The 18,002-nt window shown below is 38.0% G+C and overlaps 1 protein-coding gene across 11 annotated transcripts in view; it reads left to right on the top strand.

Annotated features, from left to right (window-relative positions):
- The window catches only part of AHI1 (Abelson helper integration site 1), a 200,642-nt gene that overhangs the window by 87,019 nt on the left and 95,621 nt on the right, over positions 1-18,002 (top strand). For 10 of the 11 annotated variants that reach the window (XM_075126766.1, XM_075126765.1, XM_075126764.1 and 7 more), the window contains one exon: positions 9,270-9,387. In XM_075126766.1, coding sequence (XP_074982867.1) covers positions 9,270-9,387 — 118 coding nt within the window. Of the gene's footprint in view, positions 1-9,269; positions 9,388-10,741; positions 10,877-18,002 lie in introns of those variants that run through there. The other variant, XM_075126768.1, reaches the window with a different exon arrangement.

Genomic DNA, 18,002 nt, shown 5'->3' with positions numbered 1-18,002 from the left:
CGATACAACCGCATTTGCTCCAACCCCTCAGACAGAGACAAACACCTACAAGATCTCTGTCAAGCTTTCTTACAACTACAATACCCACCTGCAGAAGTAAAGAAACAGATTGATAGAGCCAGAAGAGTTCCCAGAAGTTACCTACTACAGGACAGGCCTAACAAAGAAAATAACAGAACGCCACTAGCGGTCACCTTCAGCCCCCAACTAAAACCCCTCCAACGCATTATTAAGGATCTACAACCTATCCTAAAGGATGACCCAACACTCTCACAAGTCTTGGGAGACAGGCCAGTCCTTGCCTACAGACAGCCCCGCAATCTGAAGCAAATACTCACCAACAACCACATACCACACAACAGAACCACTAACCCAGGAACTTATCCTTGCAACAAAGCCCGTTGCCAATTGTGCCCACATATCTATTCAGGGGACACCATCACAGGGCCTAATAACATCAGCCACACTATCAGAGGCTCGTTCACCTGCACATCCACCAATGTGATATATGCCATCATGTGCCAGCAATGCCCCTCTGCCATGTACATCGGTCAAACTGGACAGTCTCTACGTAAAAGAATAAATGGACACAAATCAGATGTCAAGAATTATAACATTCATAAACCAGTCGGAGAACACTTCAATCTCTCTGGTCACGCAATCACAGACATGAAGGTCGCTATCTTAAAACAAAAAAACTTCAAATCCAGACTCCAGCGAGAAACTGCTGAATTGGAATTCATTTGCAAATTGGATACTATTAATTTAGGCTTAAATAGAGACTGGGAGTGGCTAAGTCATTATGCAAGGTAGCCTGTTTCTTCTTGTTTTTTCCTACCCCCCCCCCCAGATGTTCTGGTTTAACTTGGATTTAAACTTGGAGAGTGGTCAGTTTAGATGAGCTATTACCAGCAGGAGAGTGAGTTTGTGTGTGTATGGGGGTGGGGGGGATGTGAGAAAACCTTGATCTATGCAGGAAATAGCCCGACTTGATTATGCAAAGAGTTGTCACTTTGGATGGGCTAGCACCAGCAGGAGAGTGAATTTGTGTGGGGGGTGGAGGGTGAGAAAACCTGGATTTGTGCTGGAAATGGCCCACCTGTTGATCACTTTAGATAAGCTATTACCAGCAGGACAGTGGGGTGGGAGGAGGTATTGTTTCATATTCTCTGTGTGTATATAAAGTCTACTGCAGTTTCCACGGTAAACATCTGATGAAGTGAGCTGTAGCTCACGAAAGCTCATGCTCAAATAAATTCGTTAGTCTCTAAGGTGCCACAAGTACTCCTTTTCTTTTTGCCTTAAGTGAGAGATTCAAGGACCTCAATCTGTTCATTGTGACAAGGAGAATGTTACGGGTAACTTGATCACAGTCTGTAAGTACCTACATGGGGAACAAAACATTGATAACAGGCTCCTTAATCTAGCAGAAAAAGGTATAACACGACCCAATGGCTGGAAATTGATGCTTGACAAATTCAGATTGGAAATAAGGTATATGTTTTTAACAGTAAGGGTAATTAGTCATTGAACAATTTACCAAGAGTTGTGGTGGACTTTCTGTAACTGGTAATTTTGAAATCAGGGTTGGATTTTTTTTCTACAAGATATGTTCTAGTTCAAACAGGAATTGTTTAAGGGAAGTTGTAGGACCTGCACAATGCAAAAGGTCAGGAGATCACAGCAGCCCATTCTGGCCATAAAATCTAGGGAATATGTGTCACCGTATAAAAGTTATATTGATCTGCGTTGGGGATGGCCACATTACTCATAGTGCGTGGTGCAGGTAATTCTAAACAAGTGCCACTAAAACCTTTACATTATACCACACTGTATTTATAAACATTTTTGTTAGAAATGTTAAGTGCTTTTAATAAAATGTATTGGAGCTTCTTGTCCTATATCTCCTCCTTTAAAGCCTGCCTGCCTTAGTTGCCATGTGTTCAACTATATGGTATAGGTGTTGTTTTGAGGGTTTTATTGGTGTTTGGATATCATAGGGAAGGCATGATATAAAGAAATAGATAGAGGCACATGCAAATATTTGTTTGAGATACCACATTTTGCAGGCTACTGAAAGTCAATGGGATTGAGGCTCCTTAGGTTTTTGAAAATGTTACTTGCTTTGAGGCAGACAATTTTCTTTCTAGAACACAAATGGCATTCTATTCAGATGATAACTTTTGACCAAGCTGCCCAAAGAATAATATTGTAAGGCTATGTTGTATGAGCCACATCGTAAGGACTTTGGGCTCTGAATTCTAAAATGCAAAGCAAAGCAGTATATACTTCATATAAACCTTATTGCCTCCATTTGCCAGTAAATAGTGTTGAGCAGTCAACATTGCGCAAAATATGATCACTAACATAAAATGCTTGAAAAATCATTAAAACCTGTTGATCAGTAAAATATTTAACAGTATAAGAATGCTTTACTAGAATTTTCCATTATATTTCCTAAAGAAATAGTGTGTAATAAAAGAAAGGCCTTTTGGAAATGGTTATGTAGTTATTTTTCTTGCCAGTTCATTAAGTATGTCCAGGTTTAACTCCAAGATACTTTACCACCCACAGCGGGGGCAGGATTATAAATTGCTTTTATATTTGGTTAACCATATTAGCAAAGAGCTGACCAAATTTCTGCTTTTCCTATCGTTTTTGTCTTATGAAAACCTCCATCCGAAAGCAATTTAATTAACAATTTCTATGTGTATGCAGAAAGTGAGGGAACTTTGAGTCTCATCTTCCTGAAAATCAGGTCCTTGAAGTCTAAACTGTTTTTCCTATAATAATAATTAATAACTTGCACTTAAACAAAATATTTTATATGTGCATTTCCAAATGCCTTACACACATCCATAAATGTTGTTTTAAAGCTTATGAAAGCAAATTTGAGAAGTAGAAAAACATTATCATTATTTTGAAAATGGAGAAACTGGGGCATAGATATGTGACTTAGCCAGACTCAAACAGTGAGTCAGTATCAGAGCTGATAACAGAATCCAGAATTCCTGACTCCCATTTTGGTGCTCTAGCCATTAAGCATCTCTTCCTCCACTATTACGATGGTGTTTCTGTAATATCAAAATAGTTTCCAAGGAGTTTTTGTTTTATTGGTGTTTGGATACCATACAGTATCCAAACACCAATACAGTACCATACAGCAGTATTCCCCTTGCAGGATCACCTAACTCCCATTATCATCAACAGGAGTTATGCATATGGGTCCTGAATCTGGAATTTAATCTTCATGGGCATTCCCTGGCACCCCTATAGAACTCAGTTGACCCGTGTGGATTCACCTGTAGGATCAGAGCCATGAAGAAGAAAGGAAGCTCCTTGGTGTTTGAGTGTAGCCTAACTGGAGATCAAACTGTGTGAAGGGTATGGGTTCCTGTTTGTATTTAGCCTTTGTGACACCACTATATGAGCAGAATTTTAATTCATTATAAGTTAGAACTAAGTACTGTAACTAGAGGTTTTGTCTCATTTCTATAAACCCATAAGTTTGTTTGAGTTCTTGTTCCTTTTTGTTGTCTTATTATTTCTTTCTCTCTGTGCTTTGTGTTTAAGTCGAGGTTACCTCAGTGTGAGGAATGTATTGCAGTAGTGCCATACTCTAGCATAGTCCTGTAACCCACACAAGTACTATATTTTACTAAAGAAGATCCAAGGAATATTTCTGTCTTTGAGGACAACCTCACTAATCAATGCATATTACAGATTGGTATTGTCATTTTATTTCTTTGTTTGTTTGTCTTCTTTCTTGTTTCTCCATGTACATGTTTGTACAAGATTAACAAAGAAAAGTTCTTCATTGTTTGTTTTCTCTCTCCTGAACAAAGTGAACTGTGGCATCTGAAAAAGGCTATATTTGATTATGTCATATTTAAAGCAGAGAGGCCAGAGTCACTCTTGCAGGTGCAAGGAGGAACAAATTATATCTGTGTGTCATCTGGCTGTGGGGAAAGTTTCCCATGGGAGGGCATGCAGTGGTGTTTCTGTTGGGGGAGGGCAGTTTTAATCTACAATATGAACCCATGGGAACTCTTCCTACAGGAGATGGCTAGGAGATGGATTGCATTAGTACATTAGCAGTGCCCCCAGCCAATGCTACCCACTTGTTGTTTTTTATTTTATTGGGGCTGCACTAGGCACGTGTTAGCCCCCTGATGTAAAGGAAAATTGTGGGCATCTCATGCCACTCGATTCCATCTGTTCCTGCTGCAGAGTCCATGTGTGAATTTGGTCATGGCCCACCCATATGCTGAAGGTGCTGTAGATTAAAAGTAAAGAAAGAGCAGATAAGATTGAAAATGTTTACAGATTTTGGTAACACTGTTTCACAGTTTTCTTTTCGTGTTTATACATTCACTTGAAACAAAAGAAACAACCTGAAATGATTACCTCTCATTAAAGTAAAAACCAAAACAACCCACTAGAAAGAATTTTGCATATTTTGCATCCAAAAATGAAATGTGTAGCTCATTCTGTGTGAATCTGGGTAGTTTATTTTAACTTTCTTCCAATTCCAAGCTGTCTTGTAATGAATCAGCAGGCAAGGCAATTGAGGCCTTGTCTACATAAGAAAGTTGCACTGGTTTAACTGAAAATGTGATTTTTGTAAACCAATTTAATTAAACCAATACAGACTCTTGTGTGGACACTGACTTATATTGGTTTAGCTTAAACTGATTTCTAATTGAATTTCACAAAAATGTCATTCTGTTTTTTTTTTTTGGTTTTTTTTTCGTTTAACATGACCACTATTAAGCTGCCTGGTCTGGCTTATGGCACTCAGAGAGGTTTTTATATGTGGGGTGAAATGCAGGTGCTAAATAAATGTCTTGGAGGAAGAGGGTTTTGTGTATGCATTTCAGGCTTTTGTTTGCTTTCCTGAAAATGTATTTAAATTAAAACAGACAATCATGGCACAGTGTTTTCTGTCAACAGGTAGGGAGGAACCAGGAATAGGGTTTTGCATTATTTGTCTGGAAGTCCCTGAGGTATGCAAGAGCACCATATCCCATCAGTTAGGAGGGGAAATGCAATCACAGGAAAGGTTCACTGAGTCAGTTAAAAACAAAAACCCCTCTGGATTGAGATGTTCAAGTGGAACACAACTTTGAATGCTCTGTTTGCCATATCTCATTGCAAGAAACTGGACGAGAGCCAATGGAAGCTTTATCCCATAATTGGTGAAGAAAATGTAATGTACTTTCCCCCATATACCCTTCAATAGGAAGAAAAATAACCAACCTCTGGGGAGACAAAGGTCACATAATCCTCATAGCCTTTATTAAGCAAGACAAATATTCTTCCCACTGCTGTTGGTGATGGCATTGACCAATCTCATTAAAATGGCAGTACCTCTGCATTTTATTATGTAGAAACAACATCTGTCTTAAACCTCATCCAAGAAAGATCACTGTTTCTCTGTATGCCTCGTAAAGGGAATCACAAGTTCTTATGGCTCCAAGGAAGAAGCCTGTTAGTTCAGATAGTTATAGAAATGTTTATGTTTTAACAGAACACAGAGAGGAGAAATGGCCTTGATGTTTAGGCATTGAACTGGAACTTGAGAGAGATTTGTTCAATTCCTGGTTCTACCATAAACTTCCTGTGTGACTTTAGGAAAGTCATGTGATCTTTCTGTATCTCAAAGCCTGATCTGTATACCAGGGAAGATAATTCATTTCACCCACCTTATGTCTGTCTTGTCTACTTAGACTGGAAGCTCTTACTATGTGTTTGTACAATGCCTAATACAATGGAGCCCTGATCTCAGCTGAGGACACTATGTGCTGCTGTAATACAAATAATAAAAAAAAATTGTATATCATATGTAAACTTGAGATTCAGAATTCACATAAAAATTGTGGCAGTATATTTTTATTTATACGGAAGTGTTATTGCATATGGATCAATTCTACTATTGAACAAAATAGATGGTAAAAAAATTTTTTTACTTGTTTGCATTGTCAACTTCTTAGACCCACAAAATCATGATTTAAAAACTACTTTAAAAGTCTTCTTTAAAAATAGTGTCCTAAAGGCACAAAACCTGGAAAGAAAACCTAAACGGATAAGAAATAAAACAGACCTGGCCAACTTAATTTGACTTGCAAGTACATATGGAAATTTTAATTTATCAGTTGCAATGTTCATAAAACTGATTGTCAGGGAAAAAAAGAAATTGTCAAATCTTGCAGTATTTTTTCTTTTTGTCACATGCAGTTCACTTTTTTTAACATGAAAACTAGTACCATTAAAAATGTATATTTGCATAATTTGCATAGAGCTGCCCTAACACAAAAAAGAGAATGCAAAGTAGCATTGTTTAAACTTGGCAAAAATTGTGGGTTTCTTTTTACCTCTGCAAAAACTGAGTTTTATAACTTTTAGCTTTACTCAACTCAGGGGTGGTAGTAAACTGTGTCTTTGATAAAGCTGTGGTTTTTGCATGAAGCAAGCAAAGTATGTTGTGAAAAATGAGTAGATTGGTGTTGGTTATCTTAGCCAACCTTACTTGTGGTTATAAAGGTATTTAGCAATTCCTTCCCACAGCATGCATTTCAAAAATAGTGATTGCTTCACTCTATTTGTTCCATAGGTATTATTACATGTTTGTCTATCGGAAAAAGTAGAGAAAATACATAAGTATTAATGTGCTTTTTAAAATATATTTTATTAACACATTCATACCTCAAATTTCAAACAACACTAATAAAAAAGTCATTATCATGTATCCACATTTGACTTCTCTAGCCCTTTTGTAGTGCTGTTCTTCACTATTTAATAAGTTTTTAAAAAGGGATTTAAAATAACATCAGAAACCTAATGGAGTGGAAGAAAATGCAGGCTCTGATTATGCAGTTACTTCATGTGGGGAGCTCTTATGCCTGCATAGAGCTCTGTTGACTTCTAGGGGCTCTGTGTAGGCGCTCTTCCCACATGGAGTCAGTTGCAGAATTGGGACCATTGCTATAAGATTTATTTTCAAATGAAAGCCTTTAAATTAACAAAGAATGTCAATCTTTTACAAAAAATGCCTTGCTTTAAGGTTTTTTGGAGGGAGGACATGAGTGGGGGCATGAATTGTTTTGTGTTTTTGTTTGTATTTTAAATAAGGACCATTTTTCTTAAGAGAAAAATTGAAAGGGAGAATGGATATATATTAAAGAAATACAGTCTTGTGGCCTGGATTTCAAAGCAATACATTGTGGTATGTACAAAGGTTGTTGGGCATACTGAAGGAAACATGAATTTAGAAAGAGAAGTGAATTAAATACTGTACTGAAATAAATTTACATGTGACATATTTCACTTCATCTTTAAAATTCCATGTAGGGTCACCACAACTGAGACAGGTTATTGAAACATCTCTGATACCTGAAATTTTTAAATCAATTTCTCTTAATTTTTCCTGTGATGTACAAAACAAGGGATTATAGAAAGTCCCAATTTTGAATAGTTTTATTTGTTGTTTGTGTGATTTATTACACACATTAGGTTATGAATTTACAAAATATTTGTGAAGTTTAGAAAAAAGATCCATGATATTGGAAATGGCTCATTTGGAAGAAGAAGAAGGTGTGTATGTAGGAGAGAAGTCAGGTTGTAAGGAGGGGAGAACTTGTCTTCATTCTGCTTAGATTTCAGGACTATTACTTAAAATGTACACACAATTGAATTCTCATACTGCAGAAAAATGCAGATGCTTTAGTGTTCTTGGATAATGTTCATTGGTTGGTCTGATTTTTTTGCACTGTGTGTTGCACTTAACCCAAAACTGAGCAAAACAAATTAGCCTGTTTGGGAAAATATTTATTATTACAGTAGTATGTAGTTGCCAAGTCAAGGCCCCATTTTCATTGGTGCTGTACAGACAAATAATAAAAGATAGTCCCTACCTCCTGGGCACTTAATGCACAGCAGGCTAGTGCAAGATACATTTACACCCCAGCTTGCTGCAAATTAATTGTTTGTATAGACAAGTCCAAAGTTAAATTCAAGCATACATTTTTTTTTTTCAGGATCGAGGCCTAGGGAATTGTTGAACATATATTGTAATTTATACAACCAGTGTTTATGTCACTGTACTACTTGTGAAAGCAAGTGAAAGCTTGCCCTTTCTTGTAACTGGCTTCATTTCTTTAAATAGAATTTAGAGACTAATAAAATAGAAGTAGGCTTAAATATGTCATAATTATTCTCCACAACTAAAGTTTGAGGGCCTGATCTAAAACCCACAGAAGTCACAAGAAAGATTTCCATTGACCTGTGTGGGCTTTGGATTAAACCTTACGTGAACATGCTTGATAACATACTTCTTGGCTTTTTGTTTTTGTTTTTTCTTTTTATATATGTTACTGGGGAAAAAAACAATTTCAGCTAATTACGCTGATTTTATTTAAAGGCAACTCAATGAATTTTGTTGTAGATATTTTATGACTATATTTTCCCACCAGTTTGACAGTATGATCAAAGGCAGTCAGTGACAATAGGTGTAATTTGTAAGAAAATGTTTTGTTTGATCATGTAAATGCCTCAAATTGTCTTAATATATTTTATATGTGTTATCTAGGATAACTCATTAGGAATAATTTGAGAAGGGTTTGTATTTGTGGTAACTGCATGTATGCAAAGAACCTCTATAGCAAATCAGATTTCAGCCATGTTATCTGTCATTATGGAAATAAGCATGTATACTACAGATGGCTTTTGTGTAGTCTTCATAAAGGAAGTATCTGGTGTTTTGGTCTAAATATGTTGCACAATTTGCAAAGAATAAATTTCTCTATGACTAAGTTTTAACCCTTTCCTCATAAGTACTCTCTTTAGACACAATATAATTTAAAATACTAAAATTAAGTGTTCTTTTTCATATCTGAATTTGGTCTAGCATACAAATAGTTTGATAGGCCAATATGAATTAGAGTATTACCCATATAAACTGTACATTATATTTCTTTCTGTATTGTGGAGGATTTTTATTCTATTAGTTTTTCACTACTCAATTTTTTGTTAAGCATTTAAGCTTTCATTTACATTTCAAACCACCAATAGGTTTTCAACTTTCTGTTCCCAAATATGTTTCCCCAAAAAAGCAAACAATTTAAATTGCTCTTTTGCCCTCAATGTGACACTCATTCTGTCTAGAATTTAATAATTATTTATGGTAAGTAAATACTTCTCATCCAGTTCTTGCATCAGTAAGTAACCCAGGAAATTACAACTTACTTTCTGATTTGCCTTTCCTATTACAGACCAGCTCAAATCTCATGCTTCCGGCTCCATCACTGCTCTCGCCACACTCCAAGTTAAGGCTGCCAAGTTCTCTGGGCACTTCACTGATTCCCCCGTATCCTTTCACTGCTCAAAACGGTGAGCCTCTTTCCTAATTTGATTACTGTGTCTAATGTACGTATGTTTTAGTTGATGAGTCTTTTTTCCTTTGTTGTTATATTAATCAAGTTTAGTATGCAGCACTTCATGGAGTAGTCAAGATGTCATATGTACCATTGCTTATACAATGCAATATTTAAACCATTACCTCAAACTGTTTTTTCTTCAGTTAGATACTTATTGTTGTTATGCTAAGTTTTTAGTAAAAAGAGTTAGCTCTAGATTTTCTTAGTTTTTATCAGCTTTTGTGTCAAAATACTTTAAACACAGCAAACACTATTAAATAAGCAATCACAGTTTAAAATGCATAATTGTTGAAAAAAGAAAAGGGAGAAAAACAGTTGGTCTTCAAATTGGGAATGGACTATTTACAAGGGTATTAATACAAACCCTATCATTAGGCTTAAAACCAGCATTTTTTAAAAATGCTTAAATGAATCCACAGCCTTCAGAAAAAAGACTAGTAGCAACAGAATTGTATGTTTTCTGAAATTCTTACATCTTGGTTTCAAATTGCAATTGTGATCAAAATAATAATTTACTGCAAAACAGCATATTTGATGTTTGTTTGGAGTGCCTGTTAGAATGATATATAAAACTGCTAGGTGGTGGTGGTGGTTGTTGTTATTATTTCTGTTGAAAGCACTAACCAAGAATGTGGTCCAGTTGTGCTAGGTACTGTACAAACACAAAGTATGTTCGTTTAAAGGATTTTATTTTGTAACTTTGGGAGAGAGCAAGAGAGAGGGGGAAAAAAGGGTACCATATAATGAGATAGAAACAGGAAATTGAGCTTTTTTAAAAAAATGTATAATATAGTTTGGTAGAAAAAGATAAATGGGTTCTGTTATTATATAAAATTAGCTAAAAAAGAGGCACTAATAATTATGGCTTGAATCAGAAAGATTTTCCAGTCAGAATATTGATTGATATGCTTTTTTCTAGTGTGAGCTAAAGGGCTGACCACAGGTGTAGGAACTGGGAGATGAAGTTCTAATTTGCCTCTGCCACTGATTTACTGTGTGACTTTGACTGTGTCAGTTAAGCTTTCTGGGCTTCAGTTTCCTTATCAGTAAAACGGTGATAAAAGTACCTTAGCAATAACTACCCCCTTCACAGGTATATGGTGAGGCTAATTAATATTTGTTCAGTGCTTTGCAAGTGTGAAGATCTCATAAAAGGAGTAAGTATTCATATTTCATTTCACAGAATGAACATACATTTAAATTTAGTAGAATGGCCCTTTCAAGAAAATGAGCATATACTTTAAATCTGTGCTGTAATTAACTCGGTACATAGCTCCCAAACTATACTGTCCTGTATCTTCCTTTAGACAGAAACACAAGATAAATGTGTTGACGATGTCTTCTTACATAGAACGATAAACCGTGAATGTGTGCTACCACTGTGCATGCATGTTTGTCTACAGTCCCATTGTTGCCAAAAACGACTACGCTTCAGCACCTTCCTTAAATGCAGAACGTTCTTTGTGAGGCAAATAAAGCTGAGAAAATACAACACTACAGAAGATATGCTTCTAAAGTATCTTTCAAATATACAATGGAACAACCAAAAAATCAAGATTTTTGGAAAAACCACATTAGAAAGATTATGGGATGCACAGACAAAATGGGGTTTCCCATGAGAAAATTTGTGAGAATCCTAAGTGACACCACTTGTCATATTTTCAGTTTCTAAGCTGCACTACTATGTTTGTAGCACTGTGCTAGAATTGTTTTCATAGAAATATAAGGAAAAAGTTTCACTCATGTAGTTTATTTTTCATCACCAGCTAGCAAGTATGAAGAAAGATACTTCAGTGTAGCTCTTACTGTTAGTTTAGTTTTAGTTTTGAATATTATGGAATTTGGACTAAAATGGAGATATGAGCTTACAACAGGCTCATCGAACCCGTGTTTCCCTGATTACCTTGTATTCCTGACTGTGTACTATCTTTTTAAAAGTCGGGATCTACTCTGGCTACTCAAATTCATCTGGCATTTGGAGCAGCAAATCATCCTTTTATAACAGGGATCCTTAGTGTTCATTGACTATGAAAAGTTTGCTCAAGGGCCTAGTCCCTGTTTCCCCTCCAGTATTCCTCTTTCCACCAGAACTCCTTGACAAACAGACCTTCGTGAGATTTGAATTTAGTACTGAGAATACTCAGGGGGACTCTCCCTTTTGAGCCAGTGGGGATGTAATCCTCAAAGCAAAATTCCTGATGGTCACTATAGCCTCAGTGCAACAAAGCACTTAAGTACATCGATAAAGAGTTATTTTTAAGATTTGGTTAGTGTAACTGTATGTTATACTACCTGTGTAATGTTGTTCTAATGTTTTGTGATGAAGACCAAATTGCAGCATTGGCACATGCAGCCATCTTTATTTTGAAGACCATCCAGTTGCTCCCGATAGTATAAAACAGCTGGGTGTTCCACCTTGTGGTTAGTGACAATGGAGGTAATACTAAGGATTTGTCTTGAGCTTGCAAGATCTTGAAGAAGTAGCTATGAATATTCTTTTTTATTGCTGCAAAAAGGAAACTAGTACTGCTACAGTTTTTTTTCCAAATGTCCCCTAGCAATTTGAGTAGATGTACTCCTCAAGTTACCAAACATGTAGCAATTTCAGCTTTTTTTCCACATGCATTTGGTCAAGCCTTTTCTGACACAAACCCTAATACCCTTCTGTGTGGAATGTCCTTTTTTTTGTAGTGTTTACATTATTGCTCTGGAAATAATTGACATGATGGAGCTTCTAGTGCTACCATACTTGATGTCATGTTTGTTTAGATTCAGGAGCTGAGGCAAAAGAGGACACTCTGAAGCTTTTTACAAGCCACGATAAGAATAAAAATATGCATTAGTCTCCCTCCTCTCTTCTCCTCCAAAAATCACACTAACCGAGAATATCAGTAACCCCTACCACATATTCTGTGTCATGGATATAGTGACATGAGTATGTGATGTTGTAATAGGCTCCTTGTGGGCTAGATGGCCTAGTGGTTAACGCTCACCCTGTTGTGATGGCAGTAGTATGGGAGCCTGGGCCTGCCCACTCCACCGGGCTCCGACCCAGAACCCTAGGAGGGTCAGCAGTGTTTGGCCTCCGAGGGGGCCCTCTGAGTTACCCTTCCTGGGTTACATCCTACTTTTGCTTTTCTCCCTCAGCTTCTGGTCCCAGATAAGAAAAAGGAAATAGAAGCCAAACCATCAGCCCCAATCAGCCTCAGCATATAGTCCTGTTCCCACAGGGAGGCTTCTTAGGCCCCTTTTGCCAGGAGCCTTCAGGGTAGGTCTGTCTTTCTCTCCCACCTCTCCCTTCTGAGCTGGGTTGTTCCATTTTCAACCATGTCTTCGGTTGGAGCATGCTCTGCAGGGCTAGAGGGATGGGGCTACCTGGGCCCAGTACTGTCCTTTAGCCCTTTCCAGCCCCATGTGGGGTTTGTATACCCCATCACACAGATCGTCTCATATTTTGTCAAAATGTTGAGAAGCTGCATAAATTCTTCTTTTGTACAAAAACTTAACAAGTCTGTTTTTGAATTGGCCATGGTAAATATGTTCCTGTAAGAACAATGAGATGCACAGAAAGGATATATGTCTCTACCATTGAAGGCAAGTCTTTGTTCATAAGACACTGAAAATATTGTTCAACGCAGTTTATCCTTCTGAAATATCCCTTTTCCTTTAAGAATGAGGAGTACTTGTGGCATCTTAGAGACTAACAAATTTATTTGAGCATAAGCTTTCGTGGGCTGAAATATATCTTCCTACTGTATTTTCCACTGCATGCATCCGGTGAAGTGCGTTTTAGCCCACGAAAGCTTATGCTCATATAAATTGGTTAGTCTCTAAGGTGCCACAACTACTACTCGTTCTTTTTGCTGATACGGCTTCCACTCTGAAACCTTTTCCTTTACTAAATCTACTGCTATAAGAGCTAACTTGGACTATTAGAAATTTCACATAAGCTTGTCTTGTGTTCATACCTTCCTGAACATTTCTTAAATGAAGAGGAAAGATCCCTTTCTTGTATTTGCCAGTTTTTTTTCCGTCACAGACTTTTTCCTTCTCTTTATTATTTTACATTAATTGGGGATTTCCTTTTGTGCAGTAGCTCTTTCTTGCACATATTGGTCAAAAATTTGTGGAATGTCTATTGCTAAATTTGTGAAATTGCTCCTGATTCCCTAAACAGAGCATAACAGTTGAAAAAGAAGCAATTAGTGTCATATCTTAGGTTAAACATTCTCAGACAATGCATTGCTAAAAATTTCAAACCAATAATAATAATAATAATAATTTTTGTCCTTGTAACCATTTTAGAGACTTTCCTTGATTACGGTCTTTTGTCCCTTACCTGTATCATGGATATGATAGTCATAGGGCCAGATAGAAAGGTCTCATTCAAAGGTAATCCATCTGTTGATCAGCCAGCAAATACAGTATTAGAGAGTTTCTCTCCTCTGTCCTCACATATAATGTAATGTACTTGACTCCTAAGTAATGTTTAATATTTGTGGATCTTCACAAACACTAACGTAATAAATGTCACAGCGCCTATATGGTATATGTAAATGTTCTTATTCCCATAACAAGTAGGGTCCCACAGGGATCAGTTCTGGATCTGGTTCTGTTCAATATCTTCATCAGTGATTTACATAATGGCGTAGAGAGTACACTTATAAAGTTTGTGGACAGTACCGAGGTGTGAGGGGTTGCAAATGCTTTGGAGGAAATTGGGACAAACTGGAGTAATGGTCTGAAGTAAATAGGATGAAATTCAATAAGGACAAATGCAAAGTGCTCCATTTAGGAAGGAACAATCAGTTGCACACATACAAAATGAGAAATGACTGCCTAGGAAGGAGTACTGCGGAAAGGGATCTGGGGGTCATAGTGGACAAAAAGCTAAATGAGTCAACAGTGTAATACTGTTGCAAAAAAAGCGAACATCATTCTGGGATGTGTTGGTAGAAGTGTTGTAAGCAAGACACGAGAAGTAATTCTTCCGCTCAACACCTGCGCTGATTAGGCCTCAACTGGAGTATTGTGTCCAGTTCTGGGTACCACATTTCAGGAAAGATGTGGACAAATTGGAGAAAGTCCAGAGAAGAGCAACAAACATTATTAAAGGGGAAAACATGACCTCTGAGGAAAAATTGGGTTTGTTTAGTCTGGAGAAGAGAAGTCTGAGAGGGGACATAACGGTTTTCAAGTACATAAAAGGTGGTTACAAGGAGGAGGAAGAACAGATGTGCTTCTTAACCTCTGAGGCTGGGACAAGAAACAGTGGGCTTAAATTGCAGCAAGGGAGGTTTAGGTTGGACATTAGGAAAAACTTCCTAACTGTCAGAGTGGGTAAGCATTGGAATAAATTGCCTAGGGATGTGGTGGAATCTCCATCACTGGGGATTTTTAAGAGTAGGTTGGTCAATCACCTGTCAAGGGTGGTCTAGATCAGTCATTCCCAAACTTGTTCCGCCGCTTGTGCAGGGAAAGCCCCTAGCGGGCCAGGCTGGTTGGCCTGGAGCAGTGAACCGTGGCCACTGGGAGCCGCAATCGGACGAACCTGCGGATGCGGCAGGTAAACAAACCGGCCCGGCCCGCCAGGGGCTTTCCCTGCACAGGTGTCGGAACAAGTTTGGGAACCACTGGTCTAGATAATACTTAGTCCTGCCATGAGTGCAGGGGACTGGACTAGATGACCTCTTGTGGTCCCTTCCAGTCCTCTGATTCTCTGATTCCATTTTACAGATGGGGTAACAGAGGCACTGAGAGATTAAGCAATTTCCCTACATTCAACAGGAAGCTTGTCAGAGATAGGAATAGAACAGGGGTTCTCAAACTTCATTGCACCGCTACCCCTTTCTGACAACAAAAATTGCTACACGACCCCAGAAGCGGGGTCCGAAGCCTGAGCCTGCCCAAGCTCCACTACCCTGCCTGGGCAAGCCGAAGCCCGGAGGCCTGTATCCTGAGCCCCGCTGCCCAGGTCTGAAGCCCGTGGGCTTTGGTCAGGGGCAGTGGGGCTAGGGTTTTGGCCCTGGGCCAGTCTAAGCCAGCCCTGGTGACCCCATTAAAACAGGGTCGCAACTCACTTTGGGGTCCTGGACCCACAGTTTGAGAACCGCTGGAAAAGAACATAGATTTCCTGACTCCCTGTCCTGTACTTTAGCTGTGACTTTCTTCCTTCCCCATAGTTTGTCAGTCAGATTAAGTTCTCTGATTTGTGATTTATCTGGCCATATCATGCTAATCTTTTGGGGGACTAAGGTGTGTTGCACAGTAATTCTGACTTTTTCATGGATGGCTATTCCAGTGGCCTGTGAATTATCTTTTTTTTTAAAAAAAAAACAAAAACCCATGCACTTAAACATGTTTGCCAAAATGCTGAGGGTAAACTCTTTATAAGAGCCCCTAGAAGATGTGCACACTACTAAAGCAGCTGCTTTTTCAGGGCTAAATTCTGTTCTCACCAAGCGCAAGTAGCCTGAATTGAAGGGAATTTCCCCAACTCCAAATCCACAGAGTAGCAATGGAGTAAAGCCCCTTATTGTTCTTGTGCCTTTGCTGTGTGCAGAGTAAATGGAATTTCCTTGTTGAGTAATAGGAGAGAGATTCCATGATCTATGCTAGATGTACATGAAAACTTTAAAGAACTTCTTTAATGCTTGCCTTTTGCAGTCAAGTGCAGACTCCTTTTATTTGCCTTCCTCACTCTGCACAACTCTGCTCCTCCGCACATTTCAGTGTTGATATTATCTCATCCCACCTTCCTGCACTTTGTACTATCCAAGCCCTTCCCTCTTAATCACACCCTTCATTTCCTTATAATGTTCTCATCTTTGTACTGTCTTTCATGCTTCCCCATTATCTTGGTCATTACTTTTTAAAAACTAACTAATAAAGAAACAACAATGCCCCTGGCTTTTAAACTTTCACTCCCTGGAGAACAATTAACTCCCTAATCGTTTTTATTTACCTATCTCATTTTAAATTGTAAGCATCTCTGGACAGAGACTTCACCGTCCTATTGACCTCTAAAATACCTTTTATGTCTATAGCACAATTTTAAAAATAAAAAATGGGCCCAATCTTGAGATTCTCAGGTATCCCCCATTGAATTCTGTACCTTCCATTGAGTTCAGAGGTTTGCTGAGCAAAGACTATATAAGAACATCAAAATTGGGCCAATTACAATTAGTAATTAGCCTAATAATTAACACTGGTTTTGTGAAAGATCACTGTTTGACTGCAAATACTGCCCAGCTAGTTTCTCTAAAATACTGACTTCATTGAAAACAATGGATTAAACCTGCTTTTAAAAATAAATTACATCTGTGTTAGGAACGTGATGGTTCTTGTATTTTAAAAAAAAAAATGTTGGCAAAGATGAGAACAATTAGAATGTTTCTCTCAGTTAACACAGCTGATAGTCAAGGGGTTTTCCAACTAAAGAAAGTGAAAGCAACTTCAAAGGAGTCTTTCTTTCTCTCTGAAGATATTAGCAGAGCTGACAATTGTCGTTAAACCCTCCATTATATTTGATGGACTACTTAAAATATATTTTTATTATGGTCTCAGATAAACGGTAATGTCAAAATCTTACAGATATAAAGGATACCAAAAAAGGACATTCAGATTCTACAGGTTTCAGAGTAACAGCCGTGTTAGTCTGTATTCGCAAAAAGAAACGGAGTACTTGTGGCACCTTAGAGACTAACCAATTTATTTGAGCATGAGCTTTCGTGAGCTACAGCTCACTTCATCGGATGCATGCCGTGGAAACTGCAGCAGACTTTATTTATACACAGAGAATATGAAAAAATACCTCCTCCCACCCCACTCTCCTGCTGGTAATAGCTTATCTAAAGTGATCATCAGGTGGGCCATTTCCAGCACAAATCCAGGTTTTCTCACCCTCCACCCCCCCACACAAATTCACTCTCCTGCTGGTGATAGCCCATCCAAAGTGACAACTCTTTACACAATGTGCATGATAATAAAGTTGGGCCATTTCCTGCACAAATCCAGGTTCTCTCACCCCCTCACCCCCCTCCCAAAAACCACACACACAAACTCACTATCCTGCTGGTAATAGCTCATCCAAAGTGACCATTCTCCCTACAATGTGCATTGATTAAATAACCACGAAATCTCAAATTTTCTCTTTCTTGTAGGGGGAAAGCAAAAGCTTTGTTACAAAATCCCACACCTATGCAAATATGCTTACCATTCATAACTAATATGTATTTTACAATCCTTGATGATTATTGCAGTGTTGCCAGCTCTCACGATTTTATCCTCTCTTAGAGTTTTTTATAACCATCTCTGTAGTGTGTGAGCGCCTTCCACATAAAACCAGTAGCAATGGTGAAGTCCCTACTTGATTTCATGGTGTCTTTCTGTCTCTTCTTCCTTTTCAGGGTTTAAACATAAATAAATACAGCCCTGATATCAGAGAGGCTAGTTAGAAAGGAATCACATTATGTTAGTAAGCATATATTTCCTTTTTAGTCTCTATGCTTTTGTTAATATTACTCCAGTTGCTTATTTGCCCCTGATTTACAAGCTATTTTAGATAAT

This window comes from Caretta caretta, chromosome 3 (genome assembly GCF_965140235.1).
Source record: "Caretta caretta isolate rCarCar2 chromosome 3, rCarCar1.hap1, whole genome shotgun sequence".
NCBI lineage: Eukaryota > Metazoa > Chordata > Testudines > Cheloniidae > Caretta > Caretta caretta.
Note: the sequence above shows the minus strand (reverse complement) of the source record. Positions and strands in the feature narration are given on the sequence as shown.